The sequence below is a fragment of the Drosophila willistoni genome (assembly GCF_018902025.1).
Source record: "Drosophila willistoni isolate 14030-0811.24 chromosome XR unlocalized genomic scaffold, UCI_dwil_1.1 Seg8, whole genome shotgun sequence".
Lineage (NCBI taxonomy): Eukaryota > Metazoa > Arthropoda > Insecta > Diptera > Drosophilidae > Drosophila > Drosophila willistoni.
The window spans coordinates 2,332,655-2,354,719 of record NW_025814059.1 but is presented as its reverse complement, the minus strand read 5'-3'; the positions used below and the strand labels follow the sequence as shown (position 1 = coordinate 2,354,719).

At 34.0% G+C, this 22,065-nt stretch overlaps 2 protein-coding genes across 2 annotated transcripts; both read right to left on the bottom strand.

The window, feature by feature from the left end:
• Window positions 1–8,087: 8,087 nt before the first annotated feature.
• LOC6645845 (larval cuticle protein A2B) lies at window positions 8,088–10,611 on the bottom strand. The gene is made up of 4 exons (XM_002068570.4): window positions 10,447–10,611; window positions 10,244–10,340; window positions 9,928–10,170; window positions 8,088–8,436 (listed from the first exon to the last, which is right to left on the bottom strand). Exons 1-4 carry the CDS (start codon window positions 10,534–10,536, stop codon window positions 8,279–8,281), a joined length of 588 nt encoding a protein of 195 aa, XP_002068606.1. The 5' UTR covers window positions 10,537–10,611; the 3' UTR covers window positions 8,088–8,278.
• An 8,983-nt stretch (window positions 10,612–19,594) lies between these two features.
• LOC6645844 (cuticle protein 7) lies at window positions 19,595–21,274 on the bottom strand. Its single transcript, XM_002068569.4, has 3 exons — window positions 21,186–21,274; window positions 20,913–21,041; window positions 19,595–20,653 (listed from the first exon to the last, which is right to left on the bottom strand). Exons 1-3 carry the CDS (start codon window positions 21,198–21,200, stop codon window positions 20,243–20,245), a joined length of 555 nt encoding a protein of 184 aa, XP_002068605.1. The 5' UTR covers window positions 21,201–21,274; the 3' UTR covers window positions 19,595–20,242.
• Window positions 21,275–22,065: the final 791 nt, after the last annotated feature.

The window sequence follows — 22,065 nt, the reverse complement described above, 5'->3', positions numbered from 1 at the left end:
TGCTGAGTTAAGTCACAAAGTGACTTTTTTTAATTATTCTTCCACTTTAATTTCAATTTTTGTTGCTTTCAAAATAAATGAATACAAATATTTCATTAGTAATTTAATTTGTGGGTTTTTTTGTTTTAAGATTTTTTACTATAAATTACTATAAATATATAAATTACTAATAAAAACATATTTCCAAAGGCTTTTAAAGAAAAACTAATCCAATGCAGATTAGATTAGATTATTTAAGAGGTTTTTTGGAAATATATTTGAATATTCTCTACGAAATTGATAATCCTTGAATTTTAAACATTTTAATTTATCCCCAATCAATGTTAATTTGGCTTTAATTTAAGACACTCTTTTGTTATTAAACAATTACCTTTTTTTGAGCTACCCATGAAAGTTAATTGAATGGCAAGTGACATATTTTTCCTAAAAATTAATTAAAATTTAATTCAATTTTCACTTATCAAAAAAAAACTTGCCAGGATTTTAAAGCTCTTTCTTTTCCTTTATTTTTATTGCATTTCAATGACAGCTTGATTTATCAAAAGGACTTTATTTCTTATATAAGAATTCTTGAAGCTTTTTTTGTTTTTTGATTTCACATTTCAACTTCACCTTATAATGTAGTCGCTGCAATTTTTTCTTCTTCTACTTTTAGAGTATTAAAATGATTGTAGAAATTTAAAGTTAGCCTGTGCCTCTGTTGTTTATTTTTGTTTTTTGTTTTTTTTGTTTTTTGGTTCATTCACTTTGGGGCGAAAGGCAAAAGTTATATACCTACAAAATTCCTTTTTTTTTTTGTGTTTTAACAGGGCGCCACTTACTTTTTATGTGTTGCAAGATAGTAGTCCAAGACTATGAGTATATCGTAGGCAGTAATATCAATGGCAAACACTTCAAAATGAACCGCTTTGTTTAGCTGCCACGCTTGCTCTATGTAAAGTGTTTTGCCTCAAGTGTACGTTTAGTTTATTTACGTTGATGATCATCACAAACCCAAGAAGAAAAAATGAAATAAAAACACACACACACACACACACACACAGAAGAGGTGAAGTCTGCTTTTAGAGATTGTCAAAAATAACAACAACAACAACAACAAAATGTTGTTGAGAATTTTTGTCGTAAATTCAGTTGACATCACGAAAAACGTGTCAAGACATAATTATACATATATGCATGTAGATCAAGCTTTTGGCAAACATTTTGCAATATTCGTTTGTGATTGTGTGTTTTATGGTTTTTTAATTAACTTTTTGTGGCGCTTCAGTTGCAACCCATAATTGCAAGTAGTTCATCCAGTAACAACACACACACACACACACACACAAACACACACAATCAATAAAGCAACAAAAGGGCATGATGCCGCATAAAAACAGGAAAAATATGGCATAAAGTGCAACAAAAAAAACAACAACCGAAAAAAAAAACAGGCCAACAATTGCTTGTAACCACAAATTAGTTTCAAACATCACACACAAAAACAAGAAAAACAAAACAAAAATGCATCAGCAGAAGCAGAAGCCTTGCGAAAATTCGAAAATCCATTGCAATAATAACCATAACCCAAAACCGAAACTCAAACTTAAACTCAAACTCCAAACAGAAAACCCGTCTCTCGTCAGCTGTAAAAATCAGGCAAACGATGTTCGCCTTTATTTGGTTTTGTTTGAATTCGTAGCAAAGATCTTTCAATGCTGATACTAACAGAGTGACGCATCATATGAAACACTCCACCGACCGACCGACATGTATGTCTGAACATACATATATAGGGTATACATTGGGGCATATAAGACCCAAAGATATGAATCATAAAATGTGTTCAGTATACGTAGAAAAAGTATTCATGACAAGTTTTCCTATGTCTTCATAAAATTCTCTATGAACAATGTTTATTTGACATGACTTTCCAGAATATGTTAGAAAAAACAAATTCTCGGACCGCTTATTGCCTACTTTAGGGGGCAAAGCTCTAAAACTAGGGCAGTTGGGAAATAACTAGAAAGAAACATAAATTTGTAGTTCATCAGGCCTAAGAAACGACTTTAAAGCTTAGATTAGTATATTACAAAGGTTTTTAATTCTAAAAATTAAATTAAAAAAGTTTCAAAAGATAGGATGGTAGGAGAATTAAAATCTCTAGTTAGGAATATGGACTTTGATGAAGAGTGTTTTCTACTGTTTAAAGTGAATTGAGGAGATTTGTGTGTCCCTTAGATATATTGTCTGCTTACGGCTTGGCTTGCCGGATATCAGTGTTGCCAATTCAGCTTTTTTCCCGACAAATCTGGCTTTTTTGATAACTAATTTGCGGGAAAAATTTCGAAACAGCGGGCAGCGGGAATTCTGGATTTTTTTTTTAATAAAAAACCTAAAATATAGTTCCAATACTAGAGCTTTTTGACTCACAGAATATTGCCTGTATTGAACACCAATACAAAAACATTCACCTAATTAAGTGGCACAATACTGAGGACACTACAAAGTTTTGGGTTGAAGTACGATCATACAAGGATTCGGGTGGAAATAATAAAATTGGGGACTTGGCCACTTTTGCAATGGCATTGCTTTCATTGCCATGGTCGAATGCAGAAGTGGAAAGAATTTTCAGCCAAGTCAATCTCGTAAAAACCAAATGCTTAACTCAATTTTATGCGTCAGGTAAATGTATATTAAAAACTTACATTATAAAGTTAATAATGAAATGTATATATTTATAGATACGGTTTGCGTCTGTCAAACAAATGCTGCCACAATTATGAAGTGCCGGAAAAGTATCTAGATATGATTGACACTATGGGATCGTACGACAAGGAAATTGATTGTGATGATTTAGATCTAATACTACACATTTTGTAAAAATAAAACATTTATAACAAGAATAAAAACATCAGCTTTTTTTTGGATTTTTTTTTTTTTAATTTCGGCTTTTTTTTTAGTTTCCCGTTAAAAACAGCTTGTTTTGGTCGACAAAAGTTGGCATCACTGCCGGATATATAGTTTCAGATTCTAACTGTCAGTCATCATAATTTTGGCGTGCTGGAAAGTATTTCAACTTTCAGTGATCTTGGCTAACTTGGTTAGCTGAGATTATTTTCAGCTACTGGGATATCTGTATTTGGGACTATGGCGAAAGTATCTACCATTAATTGCAATTGTGTCTTTCATTTTTGTATAAACAATTACATCATTAGTGTAGATAGTAAATTTTATGTTTTTATGCTTTGTAAAAGTTATGCTTTCTACTCCAGCTCCTACTAGTAGAGAGTACAATAGTCAGTCTAGGTATTGGGGAAGTAATCATGCAGTTATTATCAAGGTGTAGGGTATCTTAAATGTCTACTTACCTTAAGTCTAGTTGCTGGCACTAACTACTTGTAGGATATGCCCAAGGCGAGCTGTGCCTCGAATTTTCCTCCAATTGTTTTATGAGTCAGTCAAAGAATAATGTGCCTATAAAACGAAAAAGGAAAAAAAAAACAAAAGCTCATTAGTTAAGCAATTTGATTTCTGATTAATCCGGACAGTAGATAAAGCCTAGATATCGAGTGTGGAGAGTATTAGCTAGTCGCACCCTTTACTTACTTACATATGTCTGCACTGAAACGTTCTGAATTTACTGTCAATGACTCTAACACAAAAATGTTTATAACTTATTTTCGCAATAGTCAGCAAAAAAAAACGTGATGCTCATTTGCAGTTGTTTTTGTTGTTGACAATCACTTTGAAAGGGTCGTCGTTTTTTTTTTTTTGCATCTTAAGCATTGAATATGTAATTTTTGTTCATAGTCTTCCTTTTAAGTTATTGCTAAATTTGAACAGACAATGCCAGGCATCAATAATGAAATTACCAAGACTTCTTTTTCTTGTTTCTGTACGAAAATTGCTTAATTTTAATGTAAAGAAAACCAACATACAAAAAAAAAAAAGCAACAATAACAACAACCAAACACAAAGTAATTGTTAATAGTTTTCATGTTAAGTTTTAGCACAAACCGCAAATAATTTAGTTACTTGGAGTTCAAGAGAGTTTCAAAGCTTTGTCTGTTGATGGCGTAAAAAAAACAAAAAAAATACATCAAATTAGATTTATTTGCGGTGAGCATAAAAATAGAGGCACAAAGTCACTTTTTTTTTGGGGGGGGGTTTTTGATTGTTTAATGTGATGAATTCTTAACTTTTTAGCGATCACCGCCACGTGTCCAACCATAATTAATTGAATACTTACTATAATGTCGGAAATAATTATGGCAAATCAAATATAATGTTGGCCATTAACTCTAGATAGATCAACAAGACTTTTGGACCTGAAATTTTATTTTTTCCTTTTTGTTTATGGTCAACCATGTATATAGAAAGAAAAATAATTGTAGTGAAAATTAAAAATCGTTAACTTTAATAACTATGTTAAGAACTTTTTGGTAAACTCAGAACTTCATGAAAACTAATGGAGATTTAGTAAAAGAATTCCAACAAATAATCAACTGAAGCTCTAGAATTGAAAGTACAATAAACTTTCTTATAGAAATTCTAAAATTCTCATCTCACTAGATTCTTCTTTCTGCTTATAGTCAATGACCTGTGAAATTTCACAACAATTCACTAGCAAGTTAACTGAAATGCAGGAAACAATTGCCACTGTCAGTTGACAGCAAAAAGGCTTTTTTTGTGGCCCTAAACATGTGGCTAAAGCTAATTCCCTCAACACATGTCGAGGACTTGCAAAATCATATCAATTTTCTATAATTTTTCTTTCATGATATGGTTGTCTTTGTTGTTTTTGGTTTTCTGTATTTCTATAAATCGCTTTGCCACCCAGCTAACCATTTTAGAGCCACAAAAAATGAGGCTTAAATTATTGGCTTGGCATTTAACATGACAGCCACATTAAATTGTCCACTTTGGCAACCTGTGCCGGCGCCATATATATATATATATATATATATATATATATACTCTATATAGATAGAAATATATATATATAAAGTGTATGTACTCATATGTATTATATGGGAGCTGCTGCGCTGCTGTTGCTGGCGTTTGCTATAATTGAGGTTTGACGTCTAAAAAGCCCGGCCCGGGCCTCTCTCTGTCTTGAGGCTATTTTAGGCTGGGCGCAAGCCAGCGATCTCTTGAGGAAATGCAACCAACTGACGACAGTCCAAGTCAAGAGTTAACAAAAAATCAAAATACTACACAAAAAAAATAAAAAAAAAAGAGTTTTAATTGTCACTTTCGTTTGGAACCATAAAATTTCAACAATTTTAATTCAATTTTAATGCGCCCAAATGAGTTTGAATTGTGCAAGTTTCAACTCGACCTGGACTCTGATGCAATGTTTCTACGACTTTAACTTGGCTTAGGTGTAAGTGTGTGTGTGTGTGTGTGTGTGTGTGTTGCAAATGCAACTCATAACTCATTCAACTAAGATCATATAGGTACATTCATTTATATATATGTATATATATATATATCTGTATAAAGATTTTATATCTAAGTATTCCCCCACAATTGATTGACCGATCTAATCTTAGTTTTATGCAAAGCAACTCAACGAGATAGAATTGCGGCTTGGCTTGGCTTGGCTTGGCTTGGCTAGGTGGAAGACCAGTTCTTGGCCAATATATAATATGTGCGATAACCTTGAGTCCAAACTCATGACACTAAGAAGACGCATCTACTACTGTGCTACAAGTGGCGCTAGTCCATAAGCCAGTTAAAGTGGCTAGCAAGTTAGTTAGTTAGTCAGTTTGGTTGGTTAGTTAGTTAGTTGGCTAGTAAAGACATCAACATCCGCTTAGGATTGGGCAATGGCAAATGTGAGTGAATGAATATTAAAGTTGGCCAAAAAAGAAAAAAAAAAAAAACATTTAATACGCATTACATTTTTACAGTTTTAAATAAATTTTTTCTCTCTCGTTTTTTTTATTGCATTTTTATGTGACTTTTGTGCGACTGATTGCTAATAATTACTTGATCGATTAACAGTTATTAAGATCAAAATCAAAATCAATTTATTTGTAAATTTTAAACGATTACTTTAATACCAAGTTGTATGCAATAGCTAATATTAATACAAACGTGTGACTTGTCTAGATCATCGAAAGATATGCATTTGAAATCTACTCGAAAACAACTCTTATAAACATTTTCTATAAACATTTAAATGCTGATAAGCCTATTTGAATGTTACACCAAATACTGGTAGCCCTACTCGCACTTAAAGCCAACTCTTGTGGCCCACTAAATAAGGTCATAAACGTTTATTTAATTAGGTTTAATTGTCGCCAGCATTTGTTGTCTCATGCCCGCCTACAAATTGTTGTACCTTGTTAAGCTGAAATATTTATTTCATTTTCAAATTCAGATCAATAAACTGGTAAATCACATAAAAGTTAAAGAAATTAATAAATTAATGTATTGACATCGACTTCATTATACACTGCATCACAATATGGCTCATTAGAATTTGCCAAAAAAAAAATCTTTTAATATTTAATTTACTTATCTTAAGTATGAGTTGAAGTTATTTCTTTTTTCTGTAAATAATTTAGGGAATTTCTTTTAAGCCTTGATCGCCACAGCAAATGTACTGTCTAAGGTTGTAGGGTATAAGCAGCAACAACTTTAAAAATTCCCTGCACCAAGTAGGGGCACAATCCATAAAAAGCATTTTTTACACTCTTGGCAACAATATTGCTAAGCCCATACATATGTTGCCAGTGAAACATGTTGCCAGCTGGCTATGTTGCTAGCTAAAAGAAAGCCCCAAATAAAGCTGCAACATTGCTCATTTTTTAGATTAATAATAGTTGCTCATAAAGTTTTCTATTAAGAAAACACTTAAAAAAATACAAAGTAAATATTTAAAAAAAAATGTTGCTAAGAAGTTTAAACGAAAAATGCTTTTAACGTATTTTTCCCAAAGCTTATATCCACATATACTTACAGGCTGAGATAAGCTTAAATTAAACCTAAAGATAGACTACATTTAGCAAAGATTCCCCACAAAGTATAATTTATTTTTTAACTCACACAAAGCTTAGAAATCATTGCAAAAAAAACGCTTTAGAGCTTTTGGATTAAATTCCCAGACATTTTGGTTTAAAACTCAAAAAACGTTACCGGAAGAAATGTCTATTTTTGGCAGCCAATTAAGCCACACAAATGGGTCAAACGAAACAAAGCAGAAAATGTAAAGCAAAACAAACAACAACTTATATAAACAGTTGTTGAAACTGTTTGCAGACCGTGAAAAGTTGAAAAAAATCTTGTGAAAAAATAAAGCAAGAAAATAAACCAACTAAAACAACGATAAAGGAAATGCAAAAAGCATTGCCTGTTTGGCCTGTTGGCCATATTTTCTGTCTCCAGATCAAAAACCGCTATGAAATGAATAGCAAATTAGAGCTTTCCATAGCAGTCAATTGGCCATGAGACACATCAATTAAAGACAAAATGTTTGTCTATACATATATATTGTGTGCAATTTATGGTAGGAGTGTGCATCTAGCAGATGCATTTAACATCTTGCCTTTTTGAGGCATTGCAGCGAAACCTACAACAAAAGTTGATTGCAATTTTACTAAGCTTCAGATGTGGTTAAATGAGCCGACTTGATTTTAAATGATCTAATTGCCATCGGAACTAATAGAAATATCAGTTCTCAGTATTCAAATGTCTAAAAAGAAATTAATTTACACCAGAGACAAAACTCATAAGTAATAATAGTTGGTAATAAGAAATATTTACATCATTAGCAATTCAAATTACTGAATTTAATGGATTCTAGGCTATAGCAAGTTCAAGATCTAAATTTGAGTGACAAATTACTTTTTATAATCATATTTTTAGCCAATTTTATCTAGAAATTCTGCATTTTAAACATCTTAGTTAAAATTTTAACTTTTACTTTTCTTTTTTAGATTAAAATAAGAAAAACTCTTGTAATTTTTCATTTTGTTTGTGTGTGTAATATTATTATTTTTTCGTTTCAATTTTTATTATACAAAAAAAGGTATTCGTTAACTTAAAATTAGTATTAAAAAAAAATTAGCAGCATTCCAAATAATACAAAAAAAATAATATAAAATAATAATTACTTGTACATATATAGATATCCAAAAGATTCAAATTCAGCAACTACACACATTTACATATTTATATATTTTTGTATATATATATAGATCCACATTGAGTTAACAACTAAATTCGCTTATGGTTAAACAATTTCTGTAAGTAAAATTCATCTTATCTGATGTCATGGGACCACACTTTAATAGTGAGTCGCATAGGGACTCGCATAGTGGCCATAGTGTCCGGCATCGTATTGTGGTACATATTCGTAATGTTGTCCTTGATTATAGTAGCCATCATCGTAATCGTAGTGTATGGGGGCAGCTGCGGCCACAGATGGGGCATAGTGTTTCGAGACTTGAATTGAAAAATTGTTTATCTTAACTTTAACATGACCGACAAAAAAACCAAAAAAAAATGAGGAAAAAATTCAGCCAAAATGAAACCCAACGAAACTAAGCAAAATAAAATGTATAACACAGCAAACAAACAGCTGCCTATTGTTTAGAGGGCTCAAGGGGTGGGAGGGACACAGACTAAACAAAAAATTTCAATGCTGACAAAACAATTTTCTTTGCCAATTTCTTTGTGCAAACAAATTTGGTGTCACGAATTTGTTACCAAAATAAAATCCAATTGGTCACAGGTGTTGTTGTTGTTGTTGTTGTTGTTGCTGCTGCTGTTGTTGAAATTCTCTTTCATCTATGTAAATTTCCGGCCACCGCCTTCTCCTCTTAAACCCTATCACTCACTTACTCTCTCTCTCTCTCTCTTTTTCTCTCTCCCTCTGTTAGTTCGTTGCCTAAGTCTTTTGTTTTATGCAAATGTCATTGGGCAATTTTTATGCGTTTTGTTGATAATTCTTAATTAAAATTGCACCAGCACCCACAATTATGATAATTTTGTTCACATACAGCCAAAAGATTCCCATGCAAATTGCGACATTGAGCAAAAGAAACAAGTAGACAGCAAAAAAAAAAAAAACGGGAATGATATGGGTAAAAACAGACGGATCTGTTGTGGTTTTGCTGCCGCTTCTTCGATGAGAAACTGCAAGGTGCAAATGTGCCAAGCGAAATCTTATGGAACAAAGCTAATCTTTTGATCGACTTCACAGAGAAGTGAAGTAAACTCAATTCAACATGACATAATTGCCAGTTTGTGGGCGTGCCATTAGATTAGTCAACCATGTCAAGTTAGTTGTTACACATTAACTTCTCCCTCCTCCTTCAACTGCTGCTGATATTGCTACCTAATGAATCATATTAGCTGCATCACTGATCTCGACAATGCTACAAAAAAAATATATATACATATATATGAAACTAATTGCGAATTTATTAACCAACCAAACAAACTGCTGCAGCCCAAGCTATATGAAAATGATGATTACAATGAAAATATGGTAAACTATTTTGTTTTTTTTGTTTTGTGTTCAATTCAATTAGCATTAAGCGAAGAGCACTCAGTAGTAGGTTGCATAGTAATCATGCTCTCCCTCTGCCTCGGCCTCAGCCACAGTCGCAGCATCCACAGCGTGAACGTCTTCGTCTGGTCGCAATTTGCGATATTGATTGTTAAAATAGTTTGCATGACGCCTGAACAGTTTTAACATGCGATAAGTATTCATGCCTATAAAAGGAGGAGCACCAGAATCATTGTATATAAATGGGGCGAGCATACCCAAAAACAGAAGGAAAGAAACAAAGGGCTAGAGTGCTCTACTCGATAAGTGCAAAGTGCACATGAAATTCTAACTAAATTGAAAGAGTGCTCATCTATCAGACAAACTAAATAACTGAAAAACAACTGAAACCCAATCCAAATTATATGCATAAGGGGACTTACCATAAGGAGCTGGTGAGGCAACTACCAATGGAGCTGGTGCCACTTGCTGGACATGCTTAACCAAATGATGTGGCTCATAGTGGGCCAATACTGGCTTATGGGCCACAATTGGCTTGGCCACCACAGCCTGGGCATGTACAGTTGGCCCTGATTTGGTGACAACGGCATTGAAACCATTAATCGGATCAGCTGTATAGTCCACTGTGCGTATGGAGCCATCAGGCTCAACCAATGAGTATTGACCTAAAAATCGAATTCGAAATCGAAAACTTATACAAAATCTATATGTCTGCAAAGGATCGGTAGATAGAATTACCTTTGACAACATCGCCATCCCGTGTTTCATGCTGTGATTTCACATCACCTGTTGTATGATCGGCTACACCATAATTAAAGGCATATTTTGGATGATCCTGTCAAGATTTAAATGCATGAATTAGTAAGAGTCAAAAAGTTACCTTTCTCATTATTATTTTTCAGTTCAGTTTTGTATCCTTATTTTGTTACGCTTGCACTCACATAATAATCAACAGCATATCCTGGTTTCGCCTGGGTCACAGTGGCAAACAAAGCCAACGAAAGGATCACAAAGCACATGAATTTGGCCATATTGTTATATATATATATATATATTTTAATATATATAGTTGATTATATAGATATATAGGTTATTTAAAACTTGATCTAGAAATATAAGAAAATTTCACACGCACACGCACACACATGCACAATAAGTTAAGTAAAAAAATACACAAAACAAAAAAAAAAATAAAAATTAAAAACGAAAAGAAAATTTACTTCAAGTAATTCAACGGCACCAGAGATCTGAGATGCAAACACCGCCAAGTTGTCCGGAATACTGTGGCTATTCTTGAGGCAAGTTGCCATTAAATAAGCGCGAAAATGTGCGAAAGTCAGCGTCGGCGTTGTCGGCGGCAGAGAAACAGCAACAACAATGCCAAAGACTTTTGATTTCTCAGTCAGTCAACTGTGGCGATGGCGATGTTGCTGCCACTGCCACTGCCGCTGCTGCTGCTGCTGCTCCCACTATGGTGATTCCGACTTAGACTTAAACCCAGACAGAGTCTATGACAATGTAAATGATATTACAGCATGCGTCCATGGCGATGGTGGCTGGTGGATGGGGATGTTGCCACAATTCAGTTTTCAGGCAGCAGTGCAAATTGGTGACACATTTTCACAAAATGTGTACCAATCTATTTTCCCGCCCCTTCTTTCGTCTATTGTCTGCGACTGAAATCTTGTTATGAAGTCATCTATCTACAATCACTTTTTTTTTTTTTTTGTTTTGTTTTTGTGTTGAGAATTATGCGAAATTAATCATTAATTTCCTTTTGCCCTGCTCTAAAAAAATGATTGACTAAATCCCCTTAGCTAATCCAATGCAAAAGACAATATAACAAATAGTTTTTTGGCCATAACAAGTAATTTGCCTTTAACAACTTAATTCTAAAAGTAAAAAAAAAAACAAAAATTACTGACAATAACAAATCTTGAATAAAAATCACAAAGTAACCAGCAAAGCAAGCAACTAACCAACTGACTAAGTAAGTAAACGAATATTCGGGTCAACTTACAATACAAAAGCCCTAGTTATTTGGCACATGCGAAATTCTCAGTGATCTACTTGAATGACAATTGCCAACTTGCCAACCAGCAACTGGACCTCCATTAATTCTCTTAGTTGTTTGCCATTGCCTTTGCCTCTAAACTGAACTGAACCGAACTAAACTAAACTGAAGGTCAAGCTCGGCAATCAAAGTTCAACTTCTTCATATACATATATACCACAATTCTAGGCTCGACAAATCGCAAAACGAAATCGAAAGCAAAAGTCATTATCTCTCTATGCTAGAAAGAACAAATGATTCAATCATATGACTTTAGTAAATTAAATCAAGTTCAGTTAGTTGGTTTAGTTTTTGCTGCTAGTTCAGTCACTAATTAAAGAATTATAATTCAAGTATATATAATATAAATTATGATTCAATGATTCATATTAGAAATTATTATATTATGCCTCGAAGTAAATTTTCTGTTTCCTGGTTTACATATGATTCTTTGAAGATTAGTTATGAATACTAAATAATTTCTTAGTGTAAAATGGTTCAAAAATACTTTTCATTTCTCACATATGTAAATAAAATGTTGAGGAATTTATCATTTAGAACTATTTGTAGATTCTCCCACATAAAATTTTAAGTGCACACGCTACATTTAACATTAAATATGAGCAGTTCTTTTACTTTTTTTTCTGGTTTTTTCTTGTATCTTGCGTGCACGTTTCGTATATTTGCATATTTTGTTAAATTATATTTTTTTTGGTTAATTGCCAACATTTGTTAGAACAATAAAAGACAATGCAAAGCCACGCACATGTGCCATGAAACTGATGCCTGCAATGGGTGTGGATGGGTGGGGGGTTTAGGAAAACCTTCGGAAAAATGCCGACAATCGTCGTAGTCGAGTTCAGTTTTCCCAGCAGCTACCATATAAAGTTATCAAAACATGCAAATTGACTTAATCTAGTATTTAGTTTAAAAAACCGCACACCAAATTCGAACAACCACCAAAAAAAAACAATGTTTAAACAATTGTAGTCGAAGGTTGTTTTGGTTTTGCTCTTAAAAAAAATGAAGAGGCGAAAGGGAATATTAACTGCATACATACATATTTCTTAAGCTCTCCTCGTTTAATAAGAGTCTTTAGTACGCCCCAAACTAGGTTTGCTTTTTTTTTTGCGTTTTTGGCGTTGTGGTCTTGTCTTTTGTTTAATTATGTGAAAATTGCTTGACCCGGGCCTTAAACTAACGTATATTATTATTATTATTATTATTATTATGCCCGAGACACAAATGAAAACAAAAGTGATACAAATTGTTAGTTGAACTGTTTAGGTTTTTCTTCACTTTGTTTTCTAGTTGGTTGTGTTTTTCTTCTGTTTCTTTTTTTTTTTGTGGGGGGGGGGGGTTGTGACTTTTGCGGTTTGTCAATATTTCTAATAAGTTTGTTAGCTTTTTGTCCGATTCAACTAAAACCACAATTGGCACGTTCTCGTCTCTCTCTATCTCGCTCGATGGTTCAAGGATAAGCAAAAGCTATAGATTATGATTCAAATAGTGACAGTTTTTGTGGTTTTTATTTGATTCTTTTTTGTTGTCTCATCTCGTTTCGTTTCGTTTCGTTTCGTTTAAGGTCTGAACTTTGCAAATTGTAAATTAAATGCAGTGCGGGGAAAAAAATGACTTTAGAAGATTTTGCCAGCAATTTATGCCAGGGAATGGAAAAAAAACACAAACCCTTGACTAAGAAATTATGTAATACACCATAAAGTTCTCGATCTAATTAACCTTACTAGTTTGTTTATTTATTCAAGTGACTTACTTAGGATTGAAAGAAGGGGTACCAAGTTGGTGTTCTTGGAATTTCTAGACGAACTACTTGACTTACTTTAAGGAAGTAATGGTTTTTTTTTTGCTTGGTTTGCTATTCCTATCCTATTCCTTTGCAATCACTGATGATTAAGGCCCTCAGATAAGTGCCTCTGCTTCTCCTTCTCCTTCATTGAATGGCCCTCATTTGCAGAGCCATTTCGCATACAATGATGTGATATACACTTCAATGCAATTCCAGCTCAGCCCCGAAACATTTGCCATCACGCCCATGAAGAGTCTCTAGTCATAAGCTTGGTCCGAGCTGTTGATAATGGTTGACTTTGACTTGGTTTACATTTTTCTTTCATCTTCTTCTTTGGTGCTGTTTTTTTTTTCTTTTTCTGCATTGGTCACCTAATTTGAGTCTTGTTTACACTGACTAATTTGACAATGGGGCCCGCACTTCGACATTGCTTGCAACATGCGACCTGCGACGACGACGATGACGACTAAGCCAAGGTGTGAATGTTGCAAGTCAACCACTAACGATATACTAAAAAAAAAAAAACAGAAAAAGAGTGCAGAGTAGGAGAGAGGAGGGGGGGGAGGAAAGTGTGGGTCGGCGAGTTGTTTAGGGGGAGTGGGCGGATTTGTTGCCTTTTTCTTCGTTGTCATTGTTGTCGCTTAGTTGGCCATGGTTGAGTGCCTTGCCGGCTGCCGCATCTCTTTTTAAGCCAATTGACTGACCATTGTTAACAAGAGGGAGCTTGTAACTCACTCGCCATCTCTTGAAAATGACCCGTGGCAAATGCGTTCGCTGTAATAAAATGCAAATGAATGGCTTCCAGTCCACAACCACGAACAAGAAGAAGAAGAAGATGAAGAAAAAAAAAATAAAGTAGTCTTATAAATTTTCCAGCGAATTCTTCGCACCTTTTTAGTCAATTTTCTCTTTCTTAGCTTTGTTTTTTTTTTTTGGTCTATGCATCAAAATTAACGTTCAAATAATCTAGTTAACATTTCTTATATAATTGAGACTGACAGGTGGAGAGACGGCAACAGCATTCCATCTTCTGGCCATGCCGATTATACCACGAAGATTGCCCCCTCCACTCTAACCAACTCTAGTCTCAAATAAAATTATTTATGTACGCTGAAGCTGTGTCTATTTAGCTTAGCTTGTAATTATGTCTGTTACTCTAGTCAGTCGGTTGAGCATTAGTTATTAATTAATGGCATTTTTCAATTACGCAGACAAACGTTGACATTTGCCCATAACACAGTGGTTCAAAAATGAAGTTCATAAAAGGTGATGCTTTCATCGAAATAACTAGAAACAACTAGAAAATCCATCCAAATAAATCATTTTTAGAGTTAGTTACATAATTTGTGAAACAATGTTTTAGAAATTTATATGTTTGACTTTAGGAAAGTTTATAAAATTCAACCAAAACATTTCCACTTGAGTTCTTAAACCTTTAAATCTTGAGATTGTATGCGCTTCTATTGAAATATTTGCCATAATTGGTTTAAAATTTATAATTTGTATATTTATGATAATTAATCTATGGAATCTCTCAATGTGTCTCTCTACATTTCTTTAGATTCTGAGATCATTCTGATCATGAAAGGAGCAGCTTGTTTAACAAATAACTTTGTCCCCTTTCAACGACATAAAATGATTTGTCAGCTTTAGAAACACTGTGCTCAATTGGCAACAAAGATCTCCGACAACTTCCCCCTCAATCTAAGTATTGTCTAAGTATAGTCAAGTCATTTTATTATCTATAAATTGTATCAACATTAACAGAGATGCATATCATCTTGGTTGCATCTTAATGATGAAATAAGCGCGAATTTATAAACACTCATGCGAAATTATTTTCGAATAGTTACAAAAGAACAAAGAGAGATAAAGAGAGAAAGAGAGACATAAGAAAAGGCATAGGTATCTAATAATAAGTACCTATATGTTAAGCATCTGTCCCCCACTTACTGGACATGACAAGGAAAAGTAGGACTTTTGAAAGTGAAAGTGTTTTCATTATGACATAATTGGCAAATTCACAGAGCAAAAACAAGTCTAACGAAGAAGTATAAGTAAGAAAATAATTTTGAATTTAAGAAATCTTTCAAAATGGTCTTCTCCCCAGATGGTCACCCAAAAATTATTGCCTTATTTTCAGTGAAGTATTTTAAAAGTATTGCTAAAAAGTTAAACGCAATATGTAAGATAGAATCCTGGAACGAAGAGGGTAAATTTTGAAACATCAAAACCTTATGGATTATTCAAGAATATGAATGTGTAGAAGAGTAAGATGTTTAATAAAGTCTAACAAATTCTAAACCTACTGTACAAAGACATAAGGCGGTGACTGTAGGCATACTATACAGACAGAACAGTAGCTGGGAGCACGTGTTGGTGACAATTTACTCATTTGAGCCAGTGGACAACATTTGCAGGCCAGGCTTGAATGTCAACTAGTTGTAAGCAAAACCACTAAACTATAGAAAAAAGATACACTTCTATATCGTTAGTAACTGTCATTTATCGATTAAGAAGAAGATGCTTGCCAATTGCAATTGAATTGTGATGGCGAAAAGGTTATTGGAGCACTGAAGCACAAGATGACATTGAAGTTGGTTAACTTGCAGTTTTTTTTTCCCCACACTTTTTGCAACTTTGTAAGTACATACATAAGTAGTTAATAATAGGATTTTTTTTATTTTGATTTTTGGGTGGCCAAGCATTCTGTATGTATGTAGATCTAGTTAACCAGCGGAACTTCCTTCCGGCGGGAGTTAGTTTGGTTGATGAGAATGAGTTTAGTTTTGATGACCTTAACTGTTAGTGGAATATGTACGCCCCAAAGCGGCGCCCTCAACCTGTCCGAAAGGTGTCTTGAGACTAGTTAGGCTTTGCCTAAATTAATGAAGTGCACGTATGGAAGTTTTGTCTTTGCTTCTTAGTTTTGGTTTTTGGAGGGGAAAATGTGCTTACGTATATTTAAACGCTTCGTTGATTTTGTTGATCTTTTGTCTTTGATAAATTCCACTTCTGACTATTTTTGTTTTTGTTTTTTGCCAACAGTTACTACACATTTGTCTAAATAAGTTCACGATGAGCCCATTAAGAGATCAATATTTTGCTATGTTTGTTGTTGTTGTTGTTATTGTGTCGGCTCACACATAAAAAGTGACGGAAATGCCAAGATTTGTTGCATGCGGAAGCAAACCACAAAAGCATTGGCAATGTTAAAACGTTTTCAACTTATGAATTATGAACAAAAAGAGGGGGGAGGAAAGGTGTGTGTGTGTGTGTGTGTGTGGGTGTGGGAGGTTGGTAGCTACCCGAATTTCTACAAGTTAGTTATTTGTATACTAGGGCTAAGCATGTATCTTATGTGGTTTTTCCATCAGGAGGAGCAAACAGAAAAATGCGTAAGTTGATATCTTATTGGATGATGAATGGGAAGTGGATGTGGTTTGTCTCTATGCAAATAAAGTTAACAATGTTACTGAGCCGCCTTTTACCATTTGGCCTTGCCACCATTTATTTATTTAATTTCTTGTATAAGTTATAGATTTAATAAACAAGAAAAAGACTCATATATAGATTTTATACTTTTCAAATAATAAAGGGGGATTTCTTTAGTCAATCGTTTCAATACTCATTTTTTGAATTTTAAAAATGTAAGAGAACTTGCACAACACTTTTCTGCTCTATTGGATCTAACTTATATCAAATCTTTGTACTGTACTTTTTTTTTAATGTACAGTAGAATCCGGCTATAACGTCCGTTCGGTTATAACGACTAAAGTTCGATGAGTGATTGGTGCCAGTACAAACTTATATGAAAGGGCCTCCGGTTAGTACGTCTTCCGGATATAACGACGTCGGTCCCTTGAGCGTCGGTTTAACCGGATTCTACTGTATATCAAACCTTTAAGGTCCATCAAGCGAAATATAAATAATAATATTTAAAATAAAATATATATATATAAATAAATAAATAAATGTGTGTTTAAAAAGCTTTAAAATTTCCATCAATAAAAAAAAAACTATTTAAAATTATTTATTAAATAAAATGAACTACAAATTATTGTATATCCAGCAAATAAATGTTTTCAAAGCAATGATGTTACCAAAATTTGATGGATCATTTTGTTTTTCCAATTTTAAATATAGTTAATCTAATAAATTTGAGGAAAACAAGGTATTTAATTATCTTAAGTTCTTATTATACTTGTTTAATGGAGTTCATGGGAAAAATTTTCTTTTCAATTGTGACTGCTGTAGCAGCTACTTTAATTTAATACAGGTTTTTATCTACCACATTCCTATTGATTGTTTGTAATTTTTGTTTTGTTTCAACAAAAATGAAATATTTTGACTATTTTGTATTTCACATTTCCCAAATCACATTTTGGAATTGAAAATAAAATTATATCAGCGATGTGTCGTATTTTCCCACAAAAATTAACTTTCAATTTGAAGTAAACGAAAGACTTAAGAATCGAACTGCCGTTGGCCAGCTAAATTCAATTGCCAAGCTCCTAAAAGTATTCAACCATTTCTAATAAACATCTAACGCCATCTAAGTGTCATTTCGTGGCCTGACTTAGAGCATTGGCAACGCTTCATGTCTAAAATTATGTTAACCATTTCAAAACAAGTTTCGTAGTCTTTGGTATGTCAACTTGGTGATACTCTTACAAAAGCAAATTTCACTTGATCTTATTGTTAGATATAGAAAATATATTATCAACATTCCAAGTCGAACAAAACAAAAGGGAACAAAAAGTTAATGATACATCAACAACTTCAAAATTTCATACAAATCAACAGAAGAAGGTAAAAATTACATATTTTTTACAATACTTTCTCTTTTACTCACTGCTCGGCAAATAAATGACAGATAATAGCCAATAGAATTGTTGAAATTATGGAAATATGCTTATAACATTTGTTGAAAGTTTAAATATTACATTTTATCGATTAATAACTCTATGATTATCCATCTCTAGCTAAGTATGTATGTTCCACCTCTAACCTCTCAATGCCTTTTTTTCCCTCGTTCTTGCTCTGAATAAAACTTTTTGACTTCTATATATTATTTTGTCGTGTGTTCTTATTTTTACTGTGCGGACATTTTTATTCCCTAACAAGAATAAGATTAAGAATAATTACAAGATTTTAGCCAAGACTTTACAGGATTTTAGCCACTTTTATGTATATTAAACCTGTATCCTGTAGTTACAAGTTACCTGATAACTCTTCTATAGAATCATGATTACAAATCTAATCATTTCATCAATTACTTACTATTTCGAAAGTTCAAGGCAAACCAGCAAAAGAAGTTGGCTAAATTGGCCAATAGTAAACTTACTTTAAGTGTACGTGCTGGTCACAATCAATGGCTGATTGCAAATGCAGATGTGTAAATCACTATTAGAACTGGGTACACTTATGAAATTCATATGCATGCGAGTAAGTGAGTGAGTGAGTAATGCCGACTAATAATAACTGAATAGTTAGTTGGTTATCTATAGTTTCACCTTCACCTTTCAGCATAGACCATAAGACCGCCCACAAATTATATTTCTTGATTGGCTAACCTCATAATTGTCATGATGATATTTTCACTCTACGGGTTAGCCAATAATTTGCATAACATTTATTCTCATATACAATTAGTAGTTGTGATATGTGAATAATAAATAAATTACGCAAATATCAGCATGACATGGTCTAGGGAAATCAAATGGCAAAAATTTGCCCCTTAGAGTATGCAATTAACAGTTGGATAATGCATTTGGAAGATATCGAATCAATTTTTTGAATATCCCAAGGTTTTTTGTTGTCTACATTGTTTTAAGAACTTTTAACCATAGGAGAATAAGTTTTTAAATGAGTTTTCAAGAAGCAATTGTTTTTCGACCAATTGCATACTTTAGAGAGTCAACTCCACTCAATCATCCTTCGAACCGCCATTAGGCAATCTTTTAAGGATCCTTTTAAAGAAGTTTCATTAAGAAAATTTTTGAAGCTGATTCGACATCATGTTACTATATATGTATATAGTAAGTAGGTACTTTTCTAGTATTTCAGATGATAAACATTTTGCTTTTTGAAAATTTTACTACATTTTGTATTTATAGCATTTTTTTGTCAGCAGTTTGAACTTAAGTTAAGACAGAAATTACATACAATTATTATATTACATATTTCATTTATTTATTTTTTTTTTTTGTTTTTTTTTTGTGGTTTTTTTGTTTTTCATTTTTCTTTTCATTATCCTCTTCTTCGATATGGTTTTTACATGTGTGAGTGTGTATGTTCGTGGGCGTGGCATGATGGGCATTCGTCATTTGTAAATGTTATGTACAAAGAAGAAAAAGAACTTTAAATGATTTGAGAAAAAAAAAAACATATGAATAAATCGAGAGAATTATGCGAAAGCTGAGACAGAGACAGCAGCAATGGGTGATCATTGGAGTAAGAGTAAGAGTGAGAGACAAAGAGACAGAGCGACTAATGATGATACTTCCAAAGATGCTCTGCTCTAATGTCCTTACTATCTTTTCGTAGGCTTTTCTTTTTTTTTAGTTTTCTTTCTTTTCTGTTGTATGTACAAGGTGACTGGAACTTGATGACTTGAGTATACGAGCAGGTTTCTTCATCAGAGGATCGGATCATCCGTTTAAACACAAAAAAAAAAAAAAATTATTACAATTGAATTTCCATTTTGTGAGGTCGTCAACGTGCTTAATAAATTATATAAAAGAGTGGACGAGAGGGGGTGGTTGTTGGTAGTGGTAGTGGTGGTGGTGTGGTGTTGATTGTGATAATAGCGTTAAGAAGGAGGAGGCTTTGTTTGGCACTCTCTCTCTCTCTCTCGCTCGCTTCTGTGAACGCTTTAGTAATGGGCCACATGCGCATGAGCATTGTGGGTGGCATAACCGTAAGCGGGAACAGCAGCAGCATGCGCCAAATGGCCAGCATATGGGATAGCTGGAGCAGCAGCCACATGATGGGCAATAGATGGACCACCATGCGCAACCAAGGGAGCAGCATGAGAGATCAATGGAGCAGCATGGGCAACAACAGCTGGAGCGGCATGATGAACAGTTGGGGCCGATTTGTGGACAACGGCATTGAAACCATTGTGATCATCGGCGGTGTATTCCACAGTACGGACCGAACCATCGGGCTCAACCAGAGAGTAGGAGCCCTTCACAACATCACCATCGCGCACCTCATGCTGCGACTTGACATCACCGGTATGGGAATCAGCTACACCATAATTGTAGTGATACTTGGGGTAAGCCTGTAAGAAAAAAAAACAACAACGACCAAGAAGAATTAGTATTTTCAATGTGCATGCCACACGCCATCGCCATAGCCAACGCCAACGCCAACGCCATTGCCGACAGCTGTGAGAAAATATCTGCAAATGTCAAAAGCAACTATGACCCTGGACCACATAGGCATAGGCAAATGTGTTCACATTAGCCAAGGAATAATTGCTATCATAACACTTTGGCCTTTGGCTCTTTGGCTTCTCACACACACACACACACACTTACATGATAGTCCAATCCTTCGTCATGATGTCCATGACCAGCATAGAGAGCTGGTGCAGATGCATATAGAGCTGGACCACCGTGCAGGACACCGGCTGAGGCCACACTCAAGACAGCCAAGCAGATCAGGGACTAATCACAGAACAAACAAAACCAAAAAAAAAAAACAAACAAAAAAACAATTCTAATTAAACACAATTCAAGTAAAGACACGAGTACAAAAATTTTGAACTAGGATATGTCTCTCTCTCTCTCTCAATCTCTCTTGTCACTCACTTTGAAGAAAGCCATTGTTATAAAGGGTTTTCGGAGTTTTGAATTTGTTTTGTATTAGAGACGCGTGTGTGCGATACGTTGAGCTGGATTCAACTGATAACTAGAACCAAGAAGGAAGCCGCTTTTATATACAAGACAACGCCCGAGTGGCAAGACACAAGACTCAGAGACAACACACGAAACCAAAACCGAAACCGAAAGTCAAACGCTTACGAAGCGGTCAGCAACAGCAACAATCAAGCGAAGCCCCAAGAAGTTGCCCCAATAGCTGAAAGCAGAAGCCGAGTCGTCGACTCTAACGCCAACGACTCGCAATTATTTTATGGTTTTTTGTTGTTGTTGTTGTTGTTATTGTCGTTGTAGTTGTTGTTGCTGAAAACGAGAGTGAAGTTCAGTTAGCATTGTTGTTGCCATTACTGTTAGTTGCTGTTGCTGTCGTCGCTGTTGCTGCTGCTGCTGCGGTTTGTGTCTTTGCTTTGCTTTAAAAATGGAATTTGTCTGATTGTTAGATTTTTAGATTAGTTTCTGTTTAATGGTTTTAGGTTTTTTTTTCTTTTTGTTTTGTTATGGAATTATGCTAAATAGTAAAATGTACCTAGCCTGATTGTTAAATAATTGTCAAAGGTTTAGATAACACATGAGCAAGAAAATTATACAACTTTCAAATCTCAAATTATATATAGGTATACCGGAAGTCACAATTATAGACTAAATACAACAACAATCTTGTGCTTATCTCTATATATTTAACTACCACGCAAGAGGTAAGCTTACTTTATTTGTAATGTAAAGATCATATGCAATATACGATCCTACAAATATCCCAACGAATCTTACAAAATATAAAGAAAAGAAAAAATCAAAGTAGCTAACTTTAAGA

What these genes read in the sequence shown, in the direction of transcription:
- LOC6645844 (XM_002068569.4), bottom strand. An exon ending in ACGAAGGATTGGACTATCAT is followed by an intron (nt 20,654 to 20,912) that starts GTAAGTGTGTGT and finishes TTTTTCTTACAG; the next exon opens with GCTTACCCCAAGTATCACTA.
- LOC6645845 (XM_002068570.4), bottom strand. Translation starts at nt 10,536, where the DNA reads ATGGCCAAATTCATGTGCTTTGTGATCCTTTCGTTGGCTTTGTTTGCC. An exon ending in GATATGCTGTTGATTATTAT is followed by an intron (nt 10,341 to 10,446) that starts GTGAGTGCAAGC and finishes AAATCTTGACAG; the next exon opens with GATCATCCAAAATATGCCTT. An exon ending in GGATGGCGATGTTGTCAAAG is followed by an intron (nt 10,171 to 10,243) that starts GTAATTCTATCT and finishes TTCGATTTTTAG; the next exon opens with GTCAATACTCATTGGTTGAG.